Consider the following 19,866-nt stretch of genomic DNA (forward strand, 5'->3'; position numbering starts at 1 on the left):
CATAGTGATCCAGTACACGAAATAGTATGCGTTACGGACCTGAACATTCAACAGCATCATGAGTTTGGATACCGGAGAAAGTTTACAAGTAGTTGCCTACCGACAAATCAGTAGAAATGTATAAACATTTATGGGAGTAATTGAATATACCTATGGGTAGGAGCGATATAGTATATCTTGGGAACAGTGCATATTTCACGAGAATGGTTGCGTTTGTTCGGCATAATTAGTCGCCAGTGAACAGTCTATTCCAAACCGATACCTGGTCAGCCATGTGGATGTAGGACGGCAGGAGCGCGAACATTTACGGAAGTGCCGTGGTCAGAATTTGGGTACACACCGGGCCGTTGAAGGTGATAGCATTGTATCATGAATTCCTTAGTGCCGGGAAGAAATTAAGAATGTATGTGTAAATTAAGTGGGCCAGATAAAAGGCCAGAAGTGTAAAAATTTCCTTGTTAGGATTAGGGTGTAAAATTTTCCAAGTGGTTTTTTTTTTTTTTTTTTTTTTTAAGTTAAAATGTGGAAATTTGAAAAGTGTAAAGGATTACCTCTACATGCTGGCATGGAAACCAGCAGGATGACGTGCTAAACTGGATGGGTCATGTGCTCTTCATCTGGTTTAGCAAACTACAGGCGGAGATGAGTACCATATCAATTTCATTATGTAGATTTGCTAATGTTAATGGGAGGAATGATGGTACTTAACATTAAGCGAACCGCTTCCTGGCTAGTCCAATTAAGATATAGGTAGACAAAGGGACAAACTAATATGTAAATCATTATATCAGGCACTCTTTATAATTTTGTTTGTTTTGTTAGTCATTTAGGGTTTGTTTTATTTTTCAAGTGTTTGATTTTGTTCATTTATTTATTGTGAAGGAGTATGATTCATTTAAGATAATTTGAGATTCATGTTAGGATTGCTCCAGATGTGTTGGACTTAAGTTAGATTCTCACATTTTTTATATCTATAGTAAGGCATGTTGTATGATAATCCAGAGGTACAGGGTTGCCAGTGAATGTTGTTGTACAGGATTGATGTCCGGTTGTTTTAATGTAAAAAAGTGAAAAAGTTAAGGACATGATTGATCAGAAAATAGATCAGGTTAATGGACATATGGAGAGAATACAGAAGTAGGGTAAGAAAGGGAGAAATGAGATTAATAAACAAATGGGGAACTTTAATGTCCGGTTGGAGGAAACATTGGAACGTTATGACTAGGGCTCGGATCGATATGCTCGATAAAATCTCCAGATATGCTCGAAAACCATGTGTTATATGCTCGATAGATATGCTCGAAAAACCCATTATATGCTCCATAGATATGCTTGAAAAAACACTATATGTGGTTAATTATGCAGAATATGCTCGAAAAACACTGTTAAAAACTATAGAAAGGAAAGTGAAACTAAAAAACCAATAACATATCTTTATATATGAACTTTATTTTCTAATTGTATGTATGATACACTGCGATATACTTGTATTCAAGTTTCAAGTATATATATGAGAAATTTTCTTACAAAAGTTACAGTTTAAAAGTTCATTTACAAGATGTTCAGAATTAGGCGAGTTATTGAAGTAGATCTGCATTGCTCTGTACAACAAGAATTTTTTCTATGTTTTCAGTTTTGAATGATTTTCTTAAATCAGTCAATAAAAGTTTCAATGATGAAAACGATCTTTCGATGTCAACTGACACGAGAGCTAAATACTTGAATGATGCTGCTTCTTGTGCAGAGTAGTTTGGAAAATCCTCTGACGGTGCAGACTCGCCACGCAGCATCCTCTCAAAGTCCAACGCTGCACTCCAACCGGGATTTTGAGCCAGCACAAACTCCAATTTTTGTTTCACGGTTTTCCCAGTCTCTCCAGGCCACAAGTCTGCTTCTTGGATGACTCCTTGTATTGTAGCGACCACTTCAACCAACTCCATCCCTCGGGATTCCAACTTTAGGATGGCCTCAGGTATGACGCTCATGTAAGCTTTTATGAAAGCCAAGGATGGCATCAAGCCCTTCATTTTAAAAGCAGCCTTAGCTTTTGTGATGTACTTGCTGTCCGCCTCATCAAACGTATTGATCACCTGGAAAAAATATAAATTAAAAACATTGGCCGAGGAGAATAACTGAGCAAATTACAAAATTAGGTGCCGTATGATGGAGTGAAGATAAAAGATATGAAAAGAATGATAGAGAAAATACAATGCAGCCAATATCCAAGTTCTCCATCGTGTCAATATGGGCTCGGGAGGTAAAGGGAGCTCTGGATGCATCGTCTTGAAGGCACGGACGTGAGAAGGAGCCTTGACGAAAATTTTCTTCACTGAGGAAATGGCGCTGTTCACGCTGGGTGATTTTTCGCGCAGCTCCTCAGCAACTCTGTGCATTGCATGGGCAAGGCAAGTAACATGTAACATCTTCGGGTAGAGAAGCTTGAAGCTCTTCCCAGCCTTAATCATGTAGGGAGCAGCGTCAGTCACCAATGTGAGTACTTTGTTTACCTCCTCATCTGAAAAGGTTGGCCACAGCAAGCCTGAAACAGGAATGCATAAAATGAAGGGTGAACCGTTCCTTTAATGGGATTCTGACATGTCGTACGACTGTAAGAGATATTTAACTATCAGAACTATCAGTCTTCACTGAGCATACGTAGAATGCATTGAAATTATAGCCAGACTGTACTTATTCTTCTTTGGCAAAACGCTCAAAAAATAAATTAACAAAAATATACTTATGCAGAGCTGTTTGCGCTGTTCGCACAATGGTACCATGTTTTGTCACATCTAGCTCCCTGCACAGAATTAGGTGGCCCTTCCCCGGTTCACTGGGACTGAGTTTTCCAACAATAACGTTGGCCATGTATCTTCTACAACTATCTGTGGTCTCGTCGATAGATAACCAAATTGGGTGGCTCCCGATGTCGTCCCTGATTGCGTGCAGAACCTGGTGAAGAAAGTACCTGAATGAATATTCTTCGTGGAATAAAGGTATTATCGAGAGATTACCTTCATTACGACAGAGCCAGAATCATGTTAAAATTACCGAGTATAATCTATGTGTCCGTGAACTGGTTGCTGAACCTCTTATTCTAAGGAAAATGACGCCTCCGCATATTTTCGGCACAACAATGCACTTGAAACATCTCATAAACTGTTGGACATGATAGTGGCATTTAACACAGATAACTTGACACGTGAATGTCAGTGATTCTTGATAAACTCTAAGAAATGTATCCAATTCCAACCTCAGTAAATGTAATTTTTGAAAATAGCCCCTTAACCCCCAAACTGTACTATATGTATATATCTTAACATTAAGTCATTTTAGAATAGTGGCATTCATGTTTATGTAATGGCATCCTTGTTTAATTTTAATTTTAGTAGTATTTATTCTGTACAGTCACTATTAAATAGGTTCTCTAGCAGCTGAAGATGACCTATTTACAGGTCGAAACCAGTACTGTCTTGTTTATGTAAATGATATTGACACTGTGTAAAATAAGGTATTGAATAGGTGGAGAACTCATCCTTCATACTTGTTACCCCAGGTGGTAACCAATCGATTCGTCCATGGACAGCAACCAGGTTTTCGGATTCTGGGGAACCTGGGCTACCACGATCACAGATAAATTTGGAGTTCTCTGGCAAATTACCATCAAAGAAACCCACATACATTGGGACCTTCAACATTAACACATTACTACAACCAGGCAAACTACAAATCTTAACATAAGAACTAGATCGACAAAAGGGTACAGATACTAGCTTTTCAGAAAACACACCTTACAGATGAAAGCACACTAGAGTATGGTAATTACTGTATTTTCAAAAGTAAAACAAACAAATAGGAAGAGGTGTTACCCCTCTCTTGGGTATGGCTTTTGTAGTTCACAAAAGCATAGTTGATTCGATAAAAGAAGTCACTCCCATAAGTAATAGAGTAATGATGATGCACATACAATGTGTGAACAAAAAATACACACTAATTAATGTACATGCCCCCACGAACATTAAAAATAAGAAGGACTTGCAGAAGGTAGAACAATTCTGGTCTAAGCTTGGAAAAATCTTGGCAACAGTTCCCAGAGAAGACGCAAAGATAGTACTAGGTGATTTCAGTGCACAGATTGGTAGGGAAAAATAATACTAAAAGACAGTAGGCAAATACCCAGCTCATAAATTCACCAACAAGAATGGCTGAACTGAACTGTGTCAACAGAACAACTTGAAGATGATGTCTAACTCTCTGAGGAAGCATCCTCGAAAACAGAAGACCTGGAGATCACCTTTACAATCTCTTGGAGATTATCAGATCGACCATGTGCCATCACACTTAAAGAAATTCATGATGTGCAAGTTTACCCTTGCCTTGGAAGATGTATTCAAAACCCTTCATTGGGATAATAAAGGAATAAAAATAAACGGGTTATATTTGAACCACCTGCGTTTTGCCGATGACATTGTGCTCATAAGTGAAAATCTAGATGAGCTAAAAAGCATGATCCAAGAATTAAAAACTGCTTCTGCTAAGATTGGTTTGGAAATGAACATTAATAAAACGAAAATACTAAGCCAAGAGAGTCGACCACTTAAAATGGGAAACCAATATATAGAAGCTGTCGATGAGTACATCTATCTTGGACACAAGATAAAACTTGGAAAAGACAACCAACGTGCAGAAATTCCTCGCAGAATAGGTATGAGTTGGACTGCATTCCGAAAACTAAGATTCATCCTCACCAACAAGGATGTTCCAATTAACCTGAAGACCAAGGTTTATAATACGTGCGTGCTGCCAGTTACAACTTACGGTCTGGAAACGATGACTCTGACGAAGGAAAGTGCTCGCAAGCTTCAGCGAACACAACGAGCCATGGAGCGACAGATGCTAGGGATCAGCCTTAGGGATAAGATCCGTTCAGAGGACATCAGGAGAAGAACTAATGTAACAGACATCCTAGAGATAGTAGCAAGACTAAAATGGCAATGCGTAGAGGCGCGCGGCTGTGAGCTTGCATCCGGGAGATAGTAGGTTCGAATCCCACTATCGGCAGCCCTGAAGATGGTTTTCCGTGGTTTCCCATTTTCAAACCAGGCAAATGCTGGGGCTGTACCTTAATTAAGGCCACGGCCACTTCCTTCCAACTCCTAGGCCTTTCCTATCCCATCGTCGCCATAAGACCTATCTGTGTCGGTGCGACGTAAAGCCCCTAGCAAAAAAAAAAAAAAAAAAAGTGGCAATGGGTAGGACACGTAGCTCGACAAGACTACAACAGGTGGACCTCTAGGATTGTTCACTGGAGACCATGGGGACACAAGAGAGGCATTGGAAGACCCCTGAAGAGATGGCTCGACGACATAAAGCTGTTGGCTGGAACACGCTGGTTCCAAGTGGCTCAAGACCGAAGACGATGGAAGCACATGGAAGAGGCCTATATCCAGCAGTGGATTGAAATAGGCTAGAAAAGAAGAAGAAGAAGAAGTTTGAAGAGGAGCTAATATTGATTCTGACCACTATTTATTGCGTATCAAAGTGTAATTTACCCTGAAAAGAATCCACTACAAGAAATCTCATCTTTAGAAGTTCGACACAAAAAAGATAAAGGAAACTAACATAAAAGAAGAATGGCAAAAGGAAAAGGCAGACACCTGGCAGCAGTTCCGTAACAAGATCATTACTAGAGTTAAAGAGACAATTCCATTGAAGAAGAATACAGTACGAAATGCCCTTGGTGGGACTCTGCATGTGAAGAAGCACTGGAAAAGCGAAAGAGAGCTTTTCAGAAATACTGCATAACTGTAAGAAGTCTCTCAAGACTCAACAACACTATCTTCAGACATGGCAGGAAGTTTATATTTAAAGATAAAAATTTCATTGTTCCGTATTGAAATTATTGATGTTAAAAATTAAATAACTGGAAAGGAGGTTCAACCTATTCAATACTCGAAAGAAAGAAACGTAGCAATCACATTTCTATTTAAATGGGACCGGTTTCGACCTTAGTCTAGGTCATCATCAGCCATAAAAAACATGTAAAATGTTTATGAATGTTGGAGGTCAGTTTTTCACTCTGTTAGGCACAAAGACACGACACCACATTCTGTCCTGCACAAAGTCACAACACTACCAATCAACATGCGAAGATCAAAAAGGCTTGAATTCGCAGACGGACAGATCTGTAGAAGAAAGCCGCCAGCTCCCGGTGACCAGCGCGGCACACTCAAGGTCACGCGCTGTGGCCAAACAGCAAAGTAGAGTGGAGAACGTTTTGAAGGTCCAGAACCTGTCACGGCTGCGGGAAGCCAAGTACGTATATAAAAATATACGATGCCAATTAGTATAACCGAATGAGCACCCGTACTCCAGCTATACTCCGGTTATACTAATTGGCATCGTATATTTTTATATACGTACTTGGCTTCCCGCAGCCGTGACAGGTTCTGGACCTTCGAAACGTTCTCCACTCTACTTTGCTGTTTGGCCACAGCGCGTGACCTTGAGTGTGCCGCGCTGGTCACCGGGAGCTGGCGGCTTTCTTCTACAGATCTGTCCGTCTGCGAATTCAAGCCTTTTTGATCTTTGCATGTTGATTGGTAGTGTTGTGACTTTGTGCAGGACAGAATGTGGTGTCGTGTCTTTGTGCCTAACAGAGTGAAAAACTGACCTCCAACATTCATAAACATTTTACATGTTTTTTATGGCTGATGATGACCTAGACTAAGGTCGAAACCGGTCCCATTTAAATAGAAATGTGATTGCTACGTTTCTTTCTTTCGAGTATTGAATAGGTTGAACCTCCTTTCCAGTTATTTAATTTTTAACATGGCAGGAAGTGTCAAAAGTAATCAAACGAAGAGGAGATACATGAAGGACCAATTAGAATCTATACAAAAAGATTTCCGAGATCACAATATGTGAGACTTCTACAGGACTTTCGCAGGAGAAATCCGAGGATACACCCCACAGAACTTGTATTTCCAAAAACAAGATGGAAATCTCGCGCTGTCTAACCAGGGTAATTGTAAGGAGTTGGCTCGATATTTCTCTGAATTACTCAATTACCAGGAGTCAACATTACAATGGCCCAGTACATGTAAACCCTGAATCTCCACCACCTACCAAAGAAGAAATCCAGAGACACATCTTCAGATTCAAAAATAACAGGGCGTCTGGAGAAGATGGCATAGTTCCAGAACTCTTAAAGATCATAGTCCAAATACACTTGAGGAGCGCTCACACTAATAACCATGGACATCTGAAGAAAAAAGAAAAGCTACCTGAAGAATGGAAATGTGCACTTATTCATCCGTTACACAAGAAAGGTGACAGAACGGATGTAAATAACTACAGAGGGATTTCTCTCGTTCAAGTCACCTACAAGATTCTCTCTGCGTGTCTTCTTCAAAGAGTACAAGAACAATTTGAACACAAATTTGGAGAATATCAAGCCGGTTTCCGACCTGGGCTTTCTGTGTTGAACAATTTTTTAACTTGAAGATGATATTAAAATATAGAGCAACCCTAAGCTCTTCGATTATTTGTAGTTTCGTCGACTTCAAGAAAGCGTACGATTCGGTCGATTGACAGTCTCTCTTTAACGTTTTAGAAGAACAAGGACTTCATCCAAAGACATTAAGACTCATCAAGGAAACATTCATGGACACAGTCAAAAGTGAAATTCATGGGTGAAGTGATTTTCAGTCTTGTTCTAGATAAAGTCATTCGAGAATAGGAGAAGGAATTGAAAGCTCAGAAGTACTGGAAACCCATTGAACTTCAGCGGAAGAACGATGACATAAAGGTCAGTTGTTTGGCTTTTTGCAGACAACCTAGTGATACTAACAGACAGTGATATTTCAGCAGTTGAACAGATTGAAGTCCTCAAGGAATGCGCTGAGAAAACTGGACTACAAATCTCATTAGAGAAGACCAAGTTTATTTGCACTAAATTCGACATTCAGGAATTACAAACAAAATCTGGGCAGATCAAACGAGTTCCATACTTTAAATATTTTGGTGAGATCCTAGAACCAACAGGGTTGGAAAAGGAAGCACAAAATGTCCAATTACAAAAGCTCAAAGGAGCATATTGGAGAATCTGTGACATCTACAACAAGAAATGCATGTCCATACATACAAAAATCAAGCATTATAATACGGTGATCAAACCTATGCAAGTGAAATCTTGGTACTTTATAATAAAGGTGATCTGGAAAACATCTTGAAGGAGGAAAGGAAGATTATCGTCTTCAAGGCTAACCCACATGATTTTGACATATACTGAAAAATGGAAGAACGTACCATGGATACAAGATGTTAAAAATGATCTGGAAAAGCCCAGATAGAAACATCAGAAGTACTGTCAGAAGATAAATAGATTGGTAGTAAAGTCAGAGAATGAAGTCCCTAAAAGATTGGGGCCTAATTGGTCAGAGGAAAGAAAATAAGCACACAGTGAAAGAATGAAAGCAGTATGGTCTGTTAGAAAGGCAAATCATAATAATGTAATGTGTGATCCATTAGGGTCCATATGCAAATAATAATAATAATAATAATAATAATAATAATAATAATAATAATAATAATAATGATAATAATCCAAGTAGATCATGATTTGACTAATTGCTTAGTGTTGAACAGGATCAGAACTGGGTAAATTAAGGATTAATAATAGTAGTTATCTGCTGTGAAACAATTTATATAATAATAATAACAGTAATAATAATAATAATGATGCCCCCTGCGAGTGGGGGACGCACATGTAAAATACACCCTCGGTATCCCCTGCCTGTCATAAGAGGTGACTGAAAGGGTCTATAGGGGCTCTCAACTTGGGAGTGTGGGTTGTTGACCACGGGGCCCTTAGCTGAGTCCTGTCATTGCTTCCACTTACTTGTGATAGGCTCCTCACTTTCATCTATCCTGTCCGACCTCTGTTGGTCACCTCTTATTCTTTTCCTACCCCCGATGGTATTAGACCATTCGAGGCCTAGGGAGTCTTTCATTTTCACACCCTTCGTGGCCCTTGCCTTTCTTCGTCCGTTACTTCATTTTTCGAAGTGACGGATCCCTACTCTTCTCCTTTCTCTTCGTCTACCCCCCTGTGGGTGGAAGATGCAGACAAAGAATACGCCCACGGTATCCCCTGTCTGTCATAAGAGGTCATCAAAACATTAAAATTAGTTTCCATAAAATCATGTTTTGGTGACCTATTCCCCTTTGCACACTAACCAGCATATTGTAATCAATATGTCCAGTGAATATATAAGACCAATAAAAAGGACACATCCATTTAACAAGCATTACAGGAGGCGAAGTCAGAGCCGCCATCTTATGATAGGATGGAAATGGCAAACCAGGCTTGGAAGAATACAAATTTTTAATACACACTCATCAAATATTCTATGATTTAACATACTTAGGATTAAGATAAAATTTTTAAACTTGGCATGAATATAAAACATTAGTTTTGAACACTAGCAGTATATTTAGAAATATTAAGCTTCCCTATATTTTAAATAATTATGGAAATAAATCATGAAATGTAAAAGTTCGTTAGCTGTCAAAATTGTTTCTTGGCCAAGGAAGTGATGTAACAGTTGTTTTTTTTTTTTTTTTTGCGAAGTCCATTTTTGCCACAAATATAGGTAGAAGGAGCAAGGTATTGCGTGACTGTTTTCCAGCCGTTGCGCTAATTGGACCGTCACTCGCAGCCAACTCTTCGCTGCCTTGCTTGTTTCTCACTGTTAATCGCCACACTGCTGTTTGTTACAATTTTCATAGAAGATTAGAATACTGTAGAATAGAAATATTGTTTTGTCATATGTAAAATACTGTATTTACATTGTATATCATACATCAGTTAAATAATTCTTACTCTTCTCACAAAATATTCCCGTCAGGACACAAACAGATAAAAATTATTGCTGCAGAATGCAGTGTAAGATAACATAAAAAAATCTCTCCAAATCAGTAGAAAACATAAAAGTATATACATAAATTTAAAAATGTGACCAACATTATCTTACTACAGGCCCTTAAAAGTTACTCTTTTCATTAGGTGATTTCTGATTTTAGTCTTGAGTAAGGAGTCACTGAATGTTTTTGAGTGATGATGTAACTTTACTATGAAATATTTCTTACACAAGGCTTTCTTGACCAAGACTAAGTTACATGATTTATGATTTTGTTGTGCCTCCAGTTCCAAATCGTGTTCTTCTGGAAACAGATAAATTCAATACACTTCTTCATTACAGCAACAGTCATTATTCCAATGAGGTTCTTTGGCAATATTACTTGTATTATTAAAGGGCCATTTCACCACTGATTCACGTAATAAACAAAGTTTAACAGCACCTTCAGATGGTTGAACAAGTCTACCTAAGTTTTTGCAATGAATCAAACTGTTAACCTCTGAAATGTTGCTGACTAAGAACTCTGAATAACCTTCACATACCATTTTTGATTGTAAAGACATAATTGAATATCCTGCAATACATTCAACTCAAATCAATGACATGGTTTGTTGGCAGCGGCTTGAATTCAATCAGTCGCTGGAAGCCAGAAAGCGCTCGCTAGTAGGGTAACACATCTTTGGCTGCCGCCGTTTTGGTACCGTAGTGCTGTTGCTCACTGGCTGGCTTCACCTCATACTCACTGCCCATTCTATTGCCCTTATGTTTTTGCTTAGTATGTCATATCTTTGCTTCCTCCTAGCACTTCCACCCCACTGCACTTTCTTCCAAAATCAACTGAACTAGTCATGGGTGTCTCAGAAGGTGTATAATCATTCTTTTTCTTCTTCTTCTGGTCAGATTTCAACAACTTCATGCAATATCTCTCGATTTGTGATTCAGTATACATTTCACCCTCCTCCTGTAGCACCACATTTAGAGGGCATCTATTCTTTTTCTTTCTTCAGCAGTTACTGTCCATTTTTCACGTCCATACACTGCCCCATTTTCCACAGATCACTTCAGAAACATCTTTCTGATTTGCATAACAGTGTCAGGTGTGTAAATTTCTTTTCTTAAGGTCTTCCTTGCTTGGGCTAGTCTGTATTTTAGTTTCTCCTTACTTTGGCAATCATTGTTATTCTACTACCCTAGTAGTAACATTTATGTAACTTTCTTTGTGATTTCATTTCCTAATCTGGTATTTCCTGCATCGCTTGACCTCATTCATCTGCATTCCATTACATTTGTTTTTTACACATATATTTTCATCTTGTACTCCTCCAAGACTCTATCCCTAACCATTCAGCATTTTCAGTAAATCTTTTGCAGACTCTGGTAAAATAGCATTATCATCAGCAAATCTCAGAGTTATGATTTCCTCTTCTTGAACTGTGGCTCCTTTTCCAAATTTCTCTTTGATTTCCTTTATTCCTTATTCTATACAAACATCAAAAAAGAAGGTGGGGGTAAACTGCAACCTGCCTCACTTTTCTCTGGATAGAAGTTTTTTCTGGCATTTTAAATGTACCGTTCATATTTGAAAATGGAAAATTATGCAAACATATTCACCTGATCTAAGCTAGGTAGATTCTATTTTGTGCAACAGTTTTTTTTTTTCAACTAACATTTGTATTTGAAGAACACTTCAAACTTTCTGGATAGATGTTGATTGCATGAATGTTCTGAGCTTCATTTAATATCAAACCAGTATCGTTGTTTTGTAACCTGCAGGTTCTGCTGTTTGTTAAAGAAGTGTATTTATCGTAATACAAGATTTTCTTTTCTTTTCAGTTATGTAGAGTACGTCTGTTCTTTATTTCCAAGAAATGTTAAAAATATCTTAATTCATTTTCTGTAATGTGTGAACACTTCAGCCTAGTATATTTGAAAATTGCTAATTTAAGCTCATAGGAACCTTGGCCTTAATCTCCAAGGGCTAATTTCATTATTTATTTATGTTATTTATTTTTATTTATTTTTATTTTAAAATTATTTTGATTTATTTATTATTTTTATTTATACATTTTTTAATTTCCATTATTATTTGTTTATTGATTGATTGATTGATTGATTGATTGATTGATTGATTGATTTCAGGGTTTACTTGGCCCGAAGAAGGAGTTGTGGGATATTCTACAGTTTGTTGAGAAGTTCACAGTTGAAGCCCAAGATATTACAGCCAGTGTTCGAGATCTCCCAACTGTTAGGTGAGAACATTTACTGAGCTATTTCCTTGCTGAAAAGTAATACAGTTTGTCTGTTTATGCCAGTGATATGTTGGTACTTTTCCGTCACTGCATACCTAAGAGTAGGTACTGCTAATAACGTTTCTTACAGGTGTCATTGAAAATAAAACTTGTTTTTATGTTTTTGTCTGGATAACTGTGGAGTACTTTTCCTTTCCAGTCCTATTACAGATTTTTATATAAATATTCACCTGATTCCTGTTTTAACATTTCCTAGCAGATTTCATTGTAAAATGAAATTGGTTGTTTTCAGAACACACATGGGCCGAGCACGAGCTTGGGTACGACTTGCCCTTATGCAGAAGAAATTGCCAGACTATCTGAAGATTCTTATTGACCACAAAGATGATTTACTTTCAGAATATTATGAGCCTGACGCCTTAATGATGAGTGATGAAGCAATTGTCATCATGGGATTACTAGTTGGACTCAATGTTATAGACTGCAATCTTTGTGTGAAGGTATTGTTTATGGTGTTCATTCATTTTCTGTTAATCATAATACATTAGAACCACGCCTAATAGACCCCCTTATTAAATAGACCTCTCCTTACACCAACATTGTTTAAAAATGAACACCTTGGAACAATGGACTTTTCACTGCTTACCTTAAATTGATGCTTAAATATTTTTTTTTTACATGCTATAGATAAAAAGAAAAATCCATAAGTATGTGAATCATTTAAATGTCTTTCTGCAGACAACTGAAAATACATTTTGAATATTTATGCCACTTTTTAAACCAACAAAAGCAAGAAATTGCAGCATGCTGTAGGAAAAACTTTTCCTTTTATGTATACACAAGCATCAAAAAGTTAAAACTCAGCTCTGAAACTCTCTGTACTGTTCATTCTTGAAACTGATACTTAACACATTGGTGACAGGCCCCAAGAATTCTCATAGTTCCTCGGCCGACTGTATGTGACGGGCTACGAGAATTCTCATTTTTATGGACCTTGTGTTTCTTTGATCGCTGCTAAAATCTGGTGGCGAAATTATAAGTTTTAAATGGTGTAGTCATGGAGTAAATAGTATATGGCAACTATTACTCCATCATCTTCTTTTCTTTAAACCTTCATAACAAAATATAAAAAAATGTCAAGCTATTCCTTGGAGCTTCCGTCCAGCTGTCAACATGGCACGGCACATGCAGTTGCTTACATATATGGATATTTGTGATGAATTATGTGCAGACCGGTTATCAGATATACCTATGGTTATCAGATGTGACTAGAGACGGTGAATTAGATATTTCTAATTATGTGAGTGATTCTGACAATGCTTTTGGTCCTTCTATGTAAAATCATGGATATCAATCTCGTGTGTTGGAACATAGCAGAGACTCATATGCACACAAGTCGAGTATAGAATAGCACTTGTAGTATGTAGTAGGTATAGGTACAATGAGAGGCTTCTCAAAAGATAATCCAGATCGTAATTTAAAAGTTTGAGGTCGATATCTAGAATAGTTTTTGCGTTACATGAGTTTGAGTGCAGCAGTGTAAATTTGTTCTTGCAGGCTTGAACTATCAGTCATTGCTGATCTGCATTTAGGGCTGTTGCCCAGGTGGCAGATTCCTTATCTGTTGTTTTCGTAGTCTTTTCGTAAATGGTTTCAAAGAAATTGGATACTTATTGAACATCTCCTTTGGTAAGTTATTCCAATCCCTAACTGCCCTTCCTATAAATGAATATTTGCCCCAATTTGTCCTCTTGAATTCCAGCTTTATCTTCATATTGTGATCTTTCATATCGTGATCTTCCATATTGCGATCTCTCCAGTCAACAAGGGTAGTAGCCTCCGTTTGGACCCGGTCATCATTGTTTTAAGATATATTTGATTTCTGATCTACACTCTTGTCCAAAATTAAACCAACAGACAGAAATTCTTTAGTCTTTTAATTGCAAAATAGTATCTGGTATAGACAAATGTGAAGTAAAAACAAAGTAAACACTGTAACATTATTTGATTTGATGAAAGAACTGTTTTTTTATCTGAAGCCATCTGTTACAGTTTCAACTGGAATAATTTATAACTGTTTGGTTCTTCAGTCTGCCAAAACTTTAATAAACTACCTGAAAAAAGAAAATGTGTGATCACAGTATTGTACTTGAAAAAGAAACAGCTTGCAGTATCTGCACAGAGAAGATCAAATGGGGTTGTCGATTAATGGAAGACAGCATGTTCAGCATAATAACGAACATCTGGATGAAAAAAAAGATACCCAATGAATGGAAGGAAGCCATAAACATACCAATCCACAAGAAAGGAGATAAAACAATACTGGATAACTACAGGGGCATCTCACTACTAATTTCATGTGGCTATTTCTAGCCGAGTGCAGCCCTTGTAAGGCAGACCCTCCAATGAGTGTGAGAAGCATCTGCCATGTGTAACTAGCTGCATGTTATTGTGATGGAGGATAGTATTATTTGTGGTGTGTGAGTTGCAGGGATGTAGGGGACAGCACAAACACCGCCCCCTCCTCGAGCTAGTGGAATTAACCAATGAAGGTTAAAATCCTCAACCCAGCTGGGAATCAAACCCAAGACCCTCAGAACCGAAGGCCAGTCCGCTGACCATTCAGCCGAGTCGGACATCTCACTACTGAACATTGTATACAAGATACTTTCAAGATTATTATTGAATAGAGTGGGAGAACAGCTTTAATCAAGCATAGGAGAATATCAGAGTGGTTTCAGGAAAGGGATAAGCTCTATAGAGCAGATTTTGGACTCAAGAGGATAATAGAACACAGACATAGGAAAGGAAAAAACACGTTAGTTACATTTGCAGATTTTGTTAAAGCCTATGACTCAGTAGACAGGAATACATTACTGGACATCCTGCGTGCCAGAGGACTGGATACAACACCACTTGCATTAGTAAGGGACACTCTAGAATTCACAACTGCCTGAATTAGATTCTGGAGTACACTGTCTGACAGCTTTGAAATTAAAACAGGAGTCTGATAAGGTGATGGACTTTCACCAATACTGTTCAGCTTGGTTCTGGATGAAGTGGTGAAACAACGGAGACAGTTCAACAAAACCATGGGTATCAAAGGTGTTACAGATTGGATACAAGATCAAACACAATGCCACAGTGGACTGCTTGGTCTTTGCAGATGATATGGCATTGCTACACGAGATGGAAGAGGATGCAAAGGTGACTCTAGCAAACCTAACCGAGACTGGAAGTTTGGAGCTCAAGTAGTAGAGAGAGTCGACAGTTTCCAGTACCTAGGTGAGAATATAACAGCCTTACTACGGAATAATAAGAGTGCAGGAGACAAAGCACAACTTCTGCAGGAACTATGATTTATGGCCTAGACAACTTATGGGAAGAAGAACCTATCGAGGAACGCAAAACTGTGACACAATATGATGACCATTGGGAACACTGCATTGTACACTACTGAGACCATGACATTAGGCAAAAGAGCCTGTATTTGATTGGAAAAGGAGGTGACAAAGATCCTCATGGGGTACCAAAAAGCAGGGTGAAATATGGGTGCATAGATCAAGGCAGAAGATACATGAAAAAGTAGAACCGATTTCAAGTGTAGTACGGAAAAGGTGGTTTAGTTTCGTGAGTCATTTGATGAGGATGGATGGCAACAGGTTAACAAAGAAGATATGGAATGCGACTTGCTTAATGGGAAATAACTTGGTGAAGGTAGTTAGGATTGGAAGTCGATTGGCATAATAGATAAATATCAACTGACGCCTGTACAGGATAAATCTGTTTTACAAAAAGCTCATCAATAGTCACAAATGGACAGATACTAAGATCAATATCCAAATCAAAGAACCGGAGAGAAATAGGAGGAGTGAAACAATGAAGAGGTATTCTGAAGAACAAAGACGTGCTGAACAAGTCACTCGAGATCCTAAGGGTCGAAACGAATAAAATAAATAAATAAATCAATCTAGAATGACATGTTTATTCTTGAATAAACATCAGATTTTATCAAATCACACACATATATTTAGAAGTATGTAAACATCACACCTTGTATCACTCGTAGTGAAAATAATAATAATAATAATAATAATAATAATAATAATAATAATAATAATAATAATAATAATAATAATAACAGCAGCAACAACAAGTGCGTTAATAAGGGGAATAATAAAAATAAGACACCTAAAAGTAAAAATACAGCATGTCATTGACTCTATAGAATGTGATGATTTTAATGGAATTTGATTGAAGATGGGTTGCATTGTAATTCTTCACAATCTAAATACTACAGCTGGTTTATGGAGTGGAATGAGACTGGCTGTGGGAAAGCTAGACAAAAATATTGTTCATGTGTAAATTCTTCAGGAAGAAAGTATTCTATTCCAAGAATAGATTTAGCACCTCTTAGTCGTGCCATACCATTTATTCTCAACCTATTGAGCCCTGCATATTTGTTGGATTGAAACTGCATTGGGGCTGGGATTATTTTGAAGGAAATATAGTGACGCTTGACGCTTTGCATGGTGAGAAATTTCTTACTTACAAGAGCATTAAAGATTTAAATATACATTAAAACAAATGGCATTCATGTCATGAACCACGGAAGAAGGAATACATTACATACATTTTATTTTATTAGCATCACAGATCCATACTCAGTTCGCCTGCTGAGCTGTAACACTCTCATATCTTTTCTCTTACCCTTCGATTTCCACACCTATTTGTTCATTAGGAGCATTACTTACACTATTGCTACTACTAATACTAAAAAATTATATTCCTAATCATCGTTACTTTCTAAAAGGGGTTATATATCAGTAACTTCCAGTCGTTTACTGGCAGCCATCTTATTTACAAGCATATCTCGAAGTCCAGAGGTAGCCCACTTCAAACTAATATTATCAAGCGCACTATCGATATACAGTGAAACCTTGTTAAGACGTTTCTGCAGCGGACATAAAAAATGAACGTGTTAAGCAAGAAAACGTACTACTGAATATATGAATAAAATCTATCCGACAGGGATAGGGAAACACTAGATACGATTTTTTCCGACTTGAAGGCATTTTACGTCGAATATCGGCAGGAACAGTGAAAACTATATCCACCACTTCTCAAGAGGAGAGGAATATTAAAACGTGAAAGAACAAATATGAAAACCTTTTCTGCTGGGGCTTATAAAATAACAAGTGCACTGAACGGTGTGAAAAACACCGAACAAATATGAAAGCATATGCACGGAGGCCAATAAAATTATTTAAGTATTATTGTAGATCACACTTTTTCTAAAACAAATGTTAGTAGAAGCCTTTGATTTCGGAGCAGTGGGTTATAATACTATATTTTCTGGTCACACACTTAGACAATGAATTGGAGGTTATATTCAGCCATGTGCGACTGCGACAGGACAGAATGACTTTGGCTGCCATTTTGAAAAACATCGACCAAGTTGAATTGATATAGATGTTGATTCCCATAGGGAATCTGAAATATTTGTCCTGAATGAGTAAATTTATAATACCAATATAAATGGTCCGTTATTGGACATTATAAATTTTCCAGCTAACTTATTCTAACATAAGATTGACAACATTTAATTTTAAGGACACTTCCTCTAAAGCATTACTTTGTCAGTTTATATATTTTTCATCTAAACAGTGTTATGTGGTTGAAGATGTTGATAATATACGAAACATGTACCTCTTTTAACCATTAAATTGCCTTAAACAATCATTGTATCGACTAGGTGGAAAATAAATAAATACTTAATTGTGAATCTATTGAAGTGCAATACGGACCATGAAGCTAATTTTATGTAATTCTACAGCAGCACGCTTTCCATCTGAGCTCAAGGTCTCAAATAACCATAATTTTGGAAGTGTTAATGATATCTTTTCTCGTTCCAATTTGATTGTGATTAGTGGCAGGCAGAATTAAATATAATGCATTAAAAAACTTGAGAATCTAAATTTACATTCAAAACCATACTGTATTCTCGAGTTCAACATAACCTTTAAAAGTCGATGTAGGCCTAATTTACGCGGTACAAGATTTCCATAAACTGACTACGAACAGTATACCGGTGACCAAATTACAATGAAAGATTTAAAAAAATAGGATTTTGCCATCATGTTTGGCACTCTTTGTATCTAATGTGCTTTATTTTATTAGATTAGAGAAATGAAAACTACCATACTGTGGTCGATTGTTGTTTGACTTGGCGTTATGGGTATTAGATTTTTCGAAGAGTTTGGCTGATCAGATTTGTTGAACTGAAAGAAGTTTTCAGAGGAAACTGACGAAGTTTTACCGGTAAAACTGAATATAAAGTTTTGAGATTTTAAAGTCGCATGCCAGTAAGTAATGTTTAAAGCCCGACCCGCGGTCTAATTTGCCTGCCTCTCACCCGGAGGGCCCAAGTTTGATTTCCGGCCAGGTCAGGCATTTTTACATGGTTATGAGGGCTGGTTCCAGATTCACTTATTCTGCGATTACCTTTAATTGAGGAGCTACTTAATGGTGATATGATGGCTCCGGTCTAAAGAGCCAGGAATAACGGCTGAAAGTATTCGTCACACTGATCATGTGTTACCTCATAATCTGCAGGCCTTCAGACCGAGCAGCGGCCGCTTGGTAAGCGGAAGGGCCATTGGGACTGTAGCTTGCTTTGGTTTAGGGGTGTTTGTAAGATTATAAGTATACCGGTACATATTTCATTTTTGTGATGTTTAGTCAAATTGTTGATGGTTTATTCGTTCCCAGATTTTCCGTTTTCCCGTGTTGTATGTTTTTTTTCCGTAGTCCCTCCAAAAATGGAGAATCGAGGTTCCACTGTAGCAGTTTCCACCATCATAACATCGGCATCATCTGTTGCCTGCTTCACCTGAATTCCCTTGGTTTCAATTTCAGTCATCAGCAATGTAATAAATTTTATCTTGTTCGAATCATTGGAAAGAAATTTACTTTTTGAAAATGAAGTCACAAATGTTGTTTTTGAAAACACAAACTTTGTTTATGAGTTAATATCGTTCTGCTATTTTGGTGCTATGGTAACTTATGCCAATGGGATACCCATCAGAAACCACTAGGGCATTGCTCCAAAATTTATTTGAAAAAAATTCACATAATTGTGGCACACCAATTCAAATGTGGCTTCTGTTGATTTGCTCCACACAACCTTATGCCACAGGTACAATTCACACATAGAGTAAAAACTGACAAACTAGCTAAATGAAGAATAAAATGGAAATTATGACGTGAGGCACCTGGTCAGTGGACCTTCCAATCCATCACTCCCACCCACGGGAAGTCTGCTGTGAGTGTACTTGTAGAATTTAAATGGCATTTTTTGAATGGGAAGAGGGTGTCATGTATGCGGAGGGGGATCCGTGATGTTTCTACTTGTTGAAATTTAGGGGCACCTAACATAATTTACATAGAAATGTAAACAAATGAAAGTTATAAGGTAAAAACCTGCATTTTGCCGTTATTTTTTATAATTTGAGGAATTTGTTGTATGTTTGAACCAATGTATCTCAGTAACTATCAGTTCAGAAAATACTTTCAACCAGTGAAATGTGAAGGAAATTTAATACCCTTCAATTTTGTAAATATTTGCATTCCGTTGAAAATGCATGGTTTAGAAGTTATAAGCGAAAACATTTAAAATGTTTGAAAATTTTGTAGTT

The 19,866-nt window shown here is 37.5% G+C and overlaps 1 protein-coding gene across 1 annotated transcript in view; it reads left to right on the top strand.

Moving 5' to 3' along the window:
- Window positions 1–19,866, top strand: part of LOC136866143 (RUN and FYVE domain-containing protein 2) — a 172,489-nt gene that overhangs the window by 43,279 nt on the left and 109,344 nt on the right. The window contains exons 3-4 of the mRNA XM_067142845.2: window positions 12,060–12,169; window positions 12,462–12,669. Coding sequence (XP_066998946.1) covers window positions 12,060–12,169; window positions 12,462–12,669 — 318 coding nt within the window. The remainder of the gene's footprint in view (window positions 1–12,059; window positions 12,170–12,461; window positions 12,670–19,866) is intronic.

Source organism: Anabrus simplex, chromosome 3 (assembly GCF_040414725.1).
Source record: "Anabrus simplex isolate iqAnaSimp1 chromosome 3, ASM4041472v1, whole genome shotgun sequence".
NCBI classification, from domain to species: Eukaryota; Metazoa; Arthropoda; class Insecta; order Orthoptera; family Tettigoniidae; genus Anabrus; species Anabrus simplex.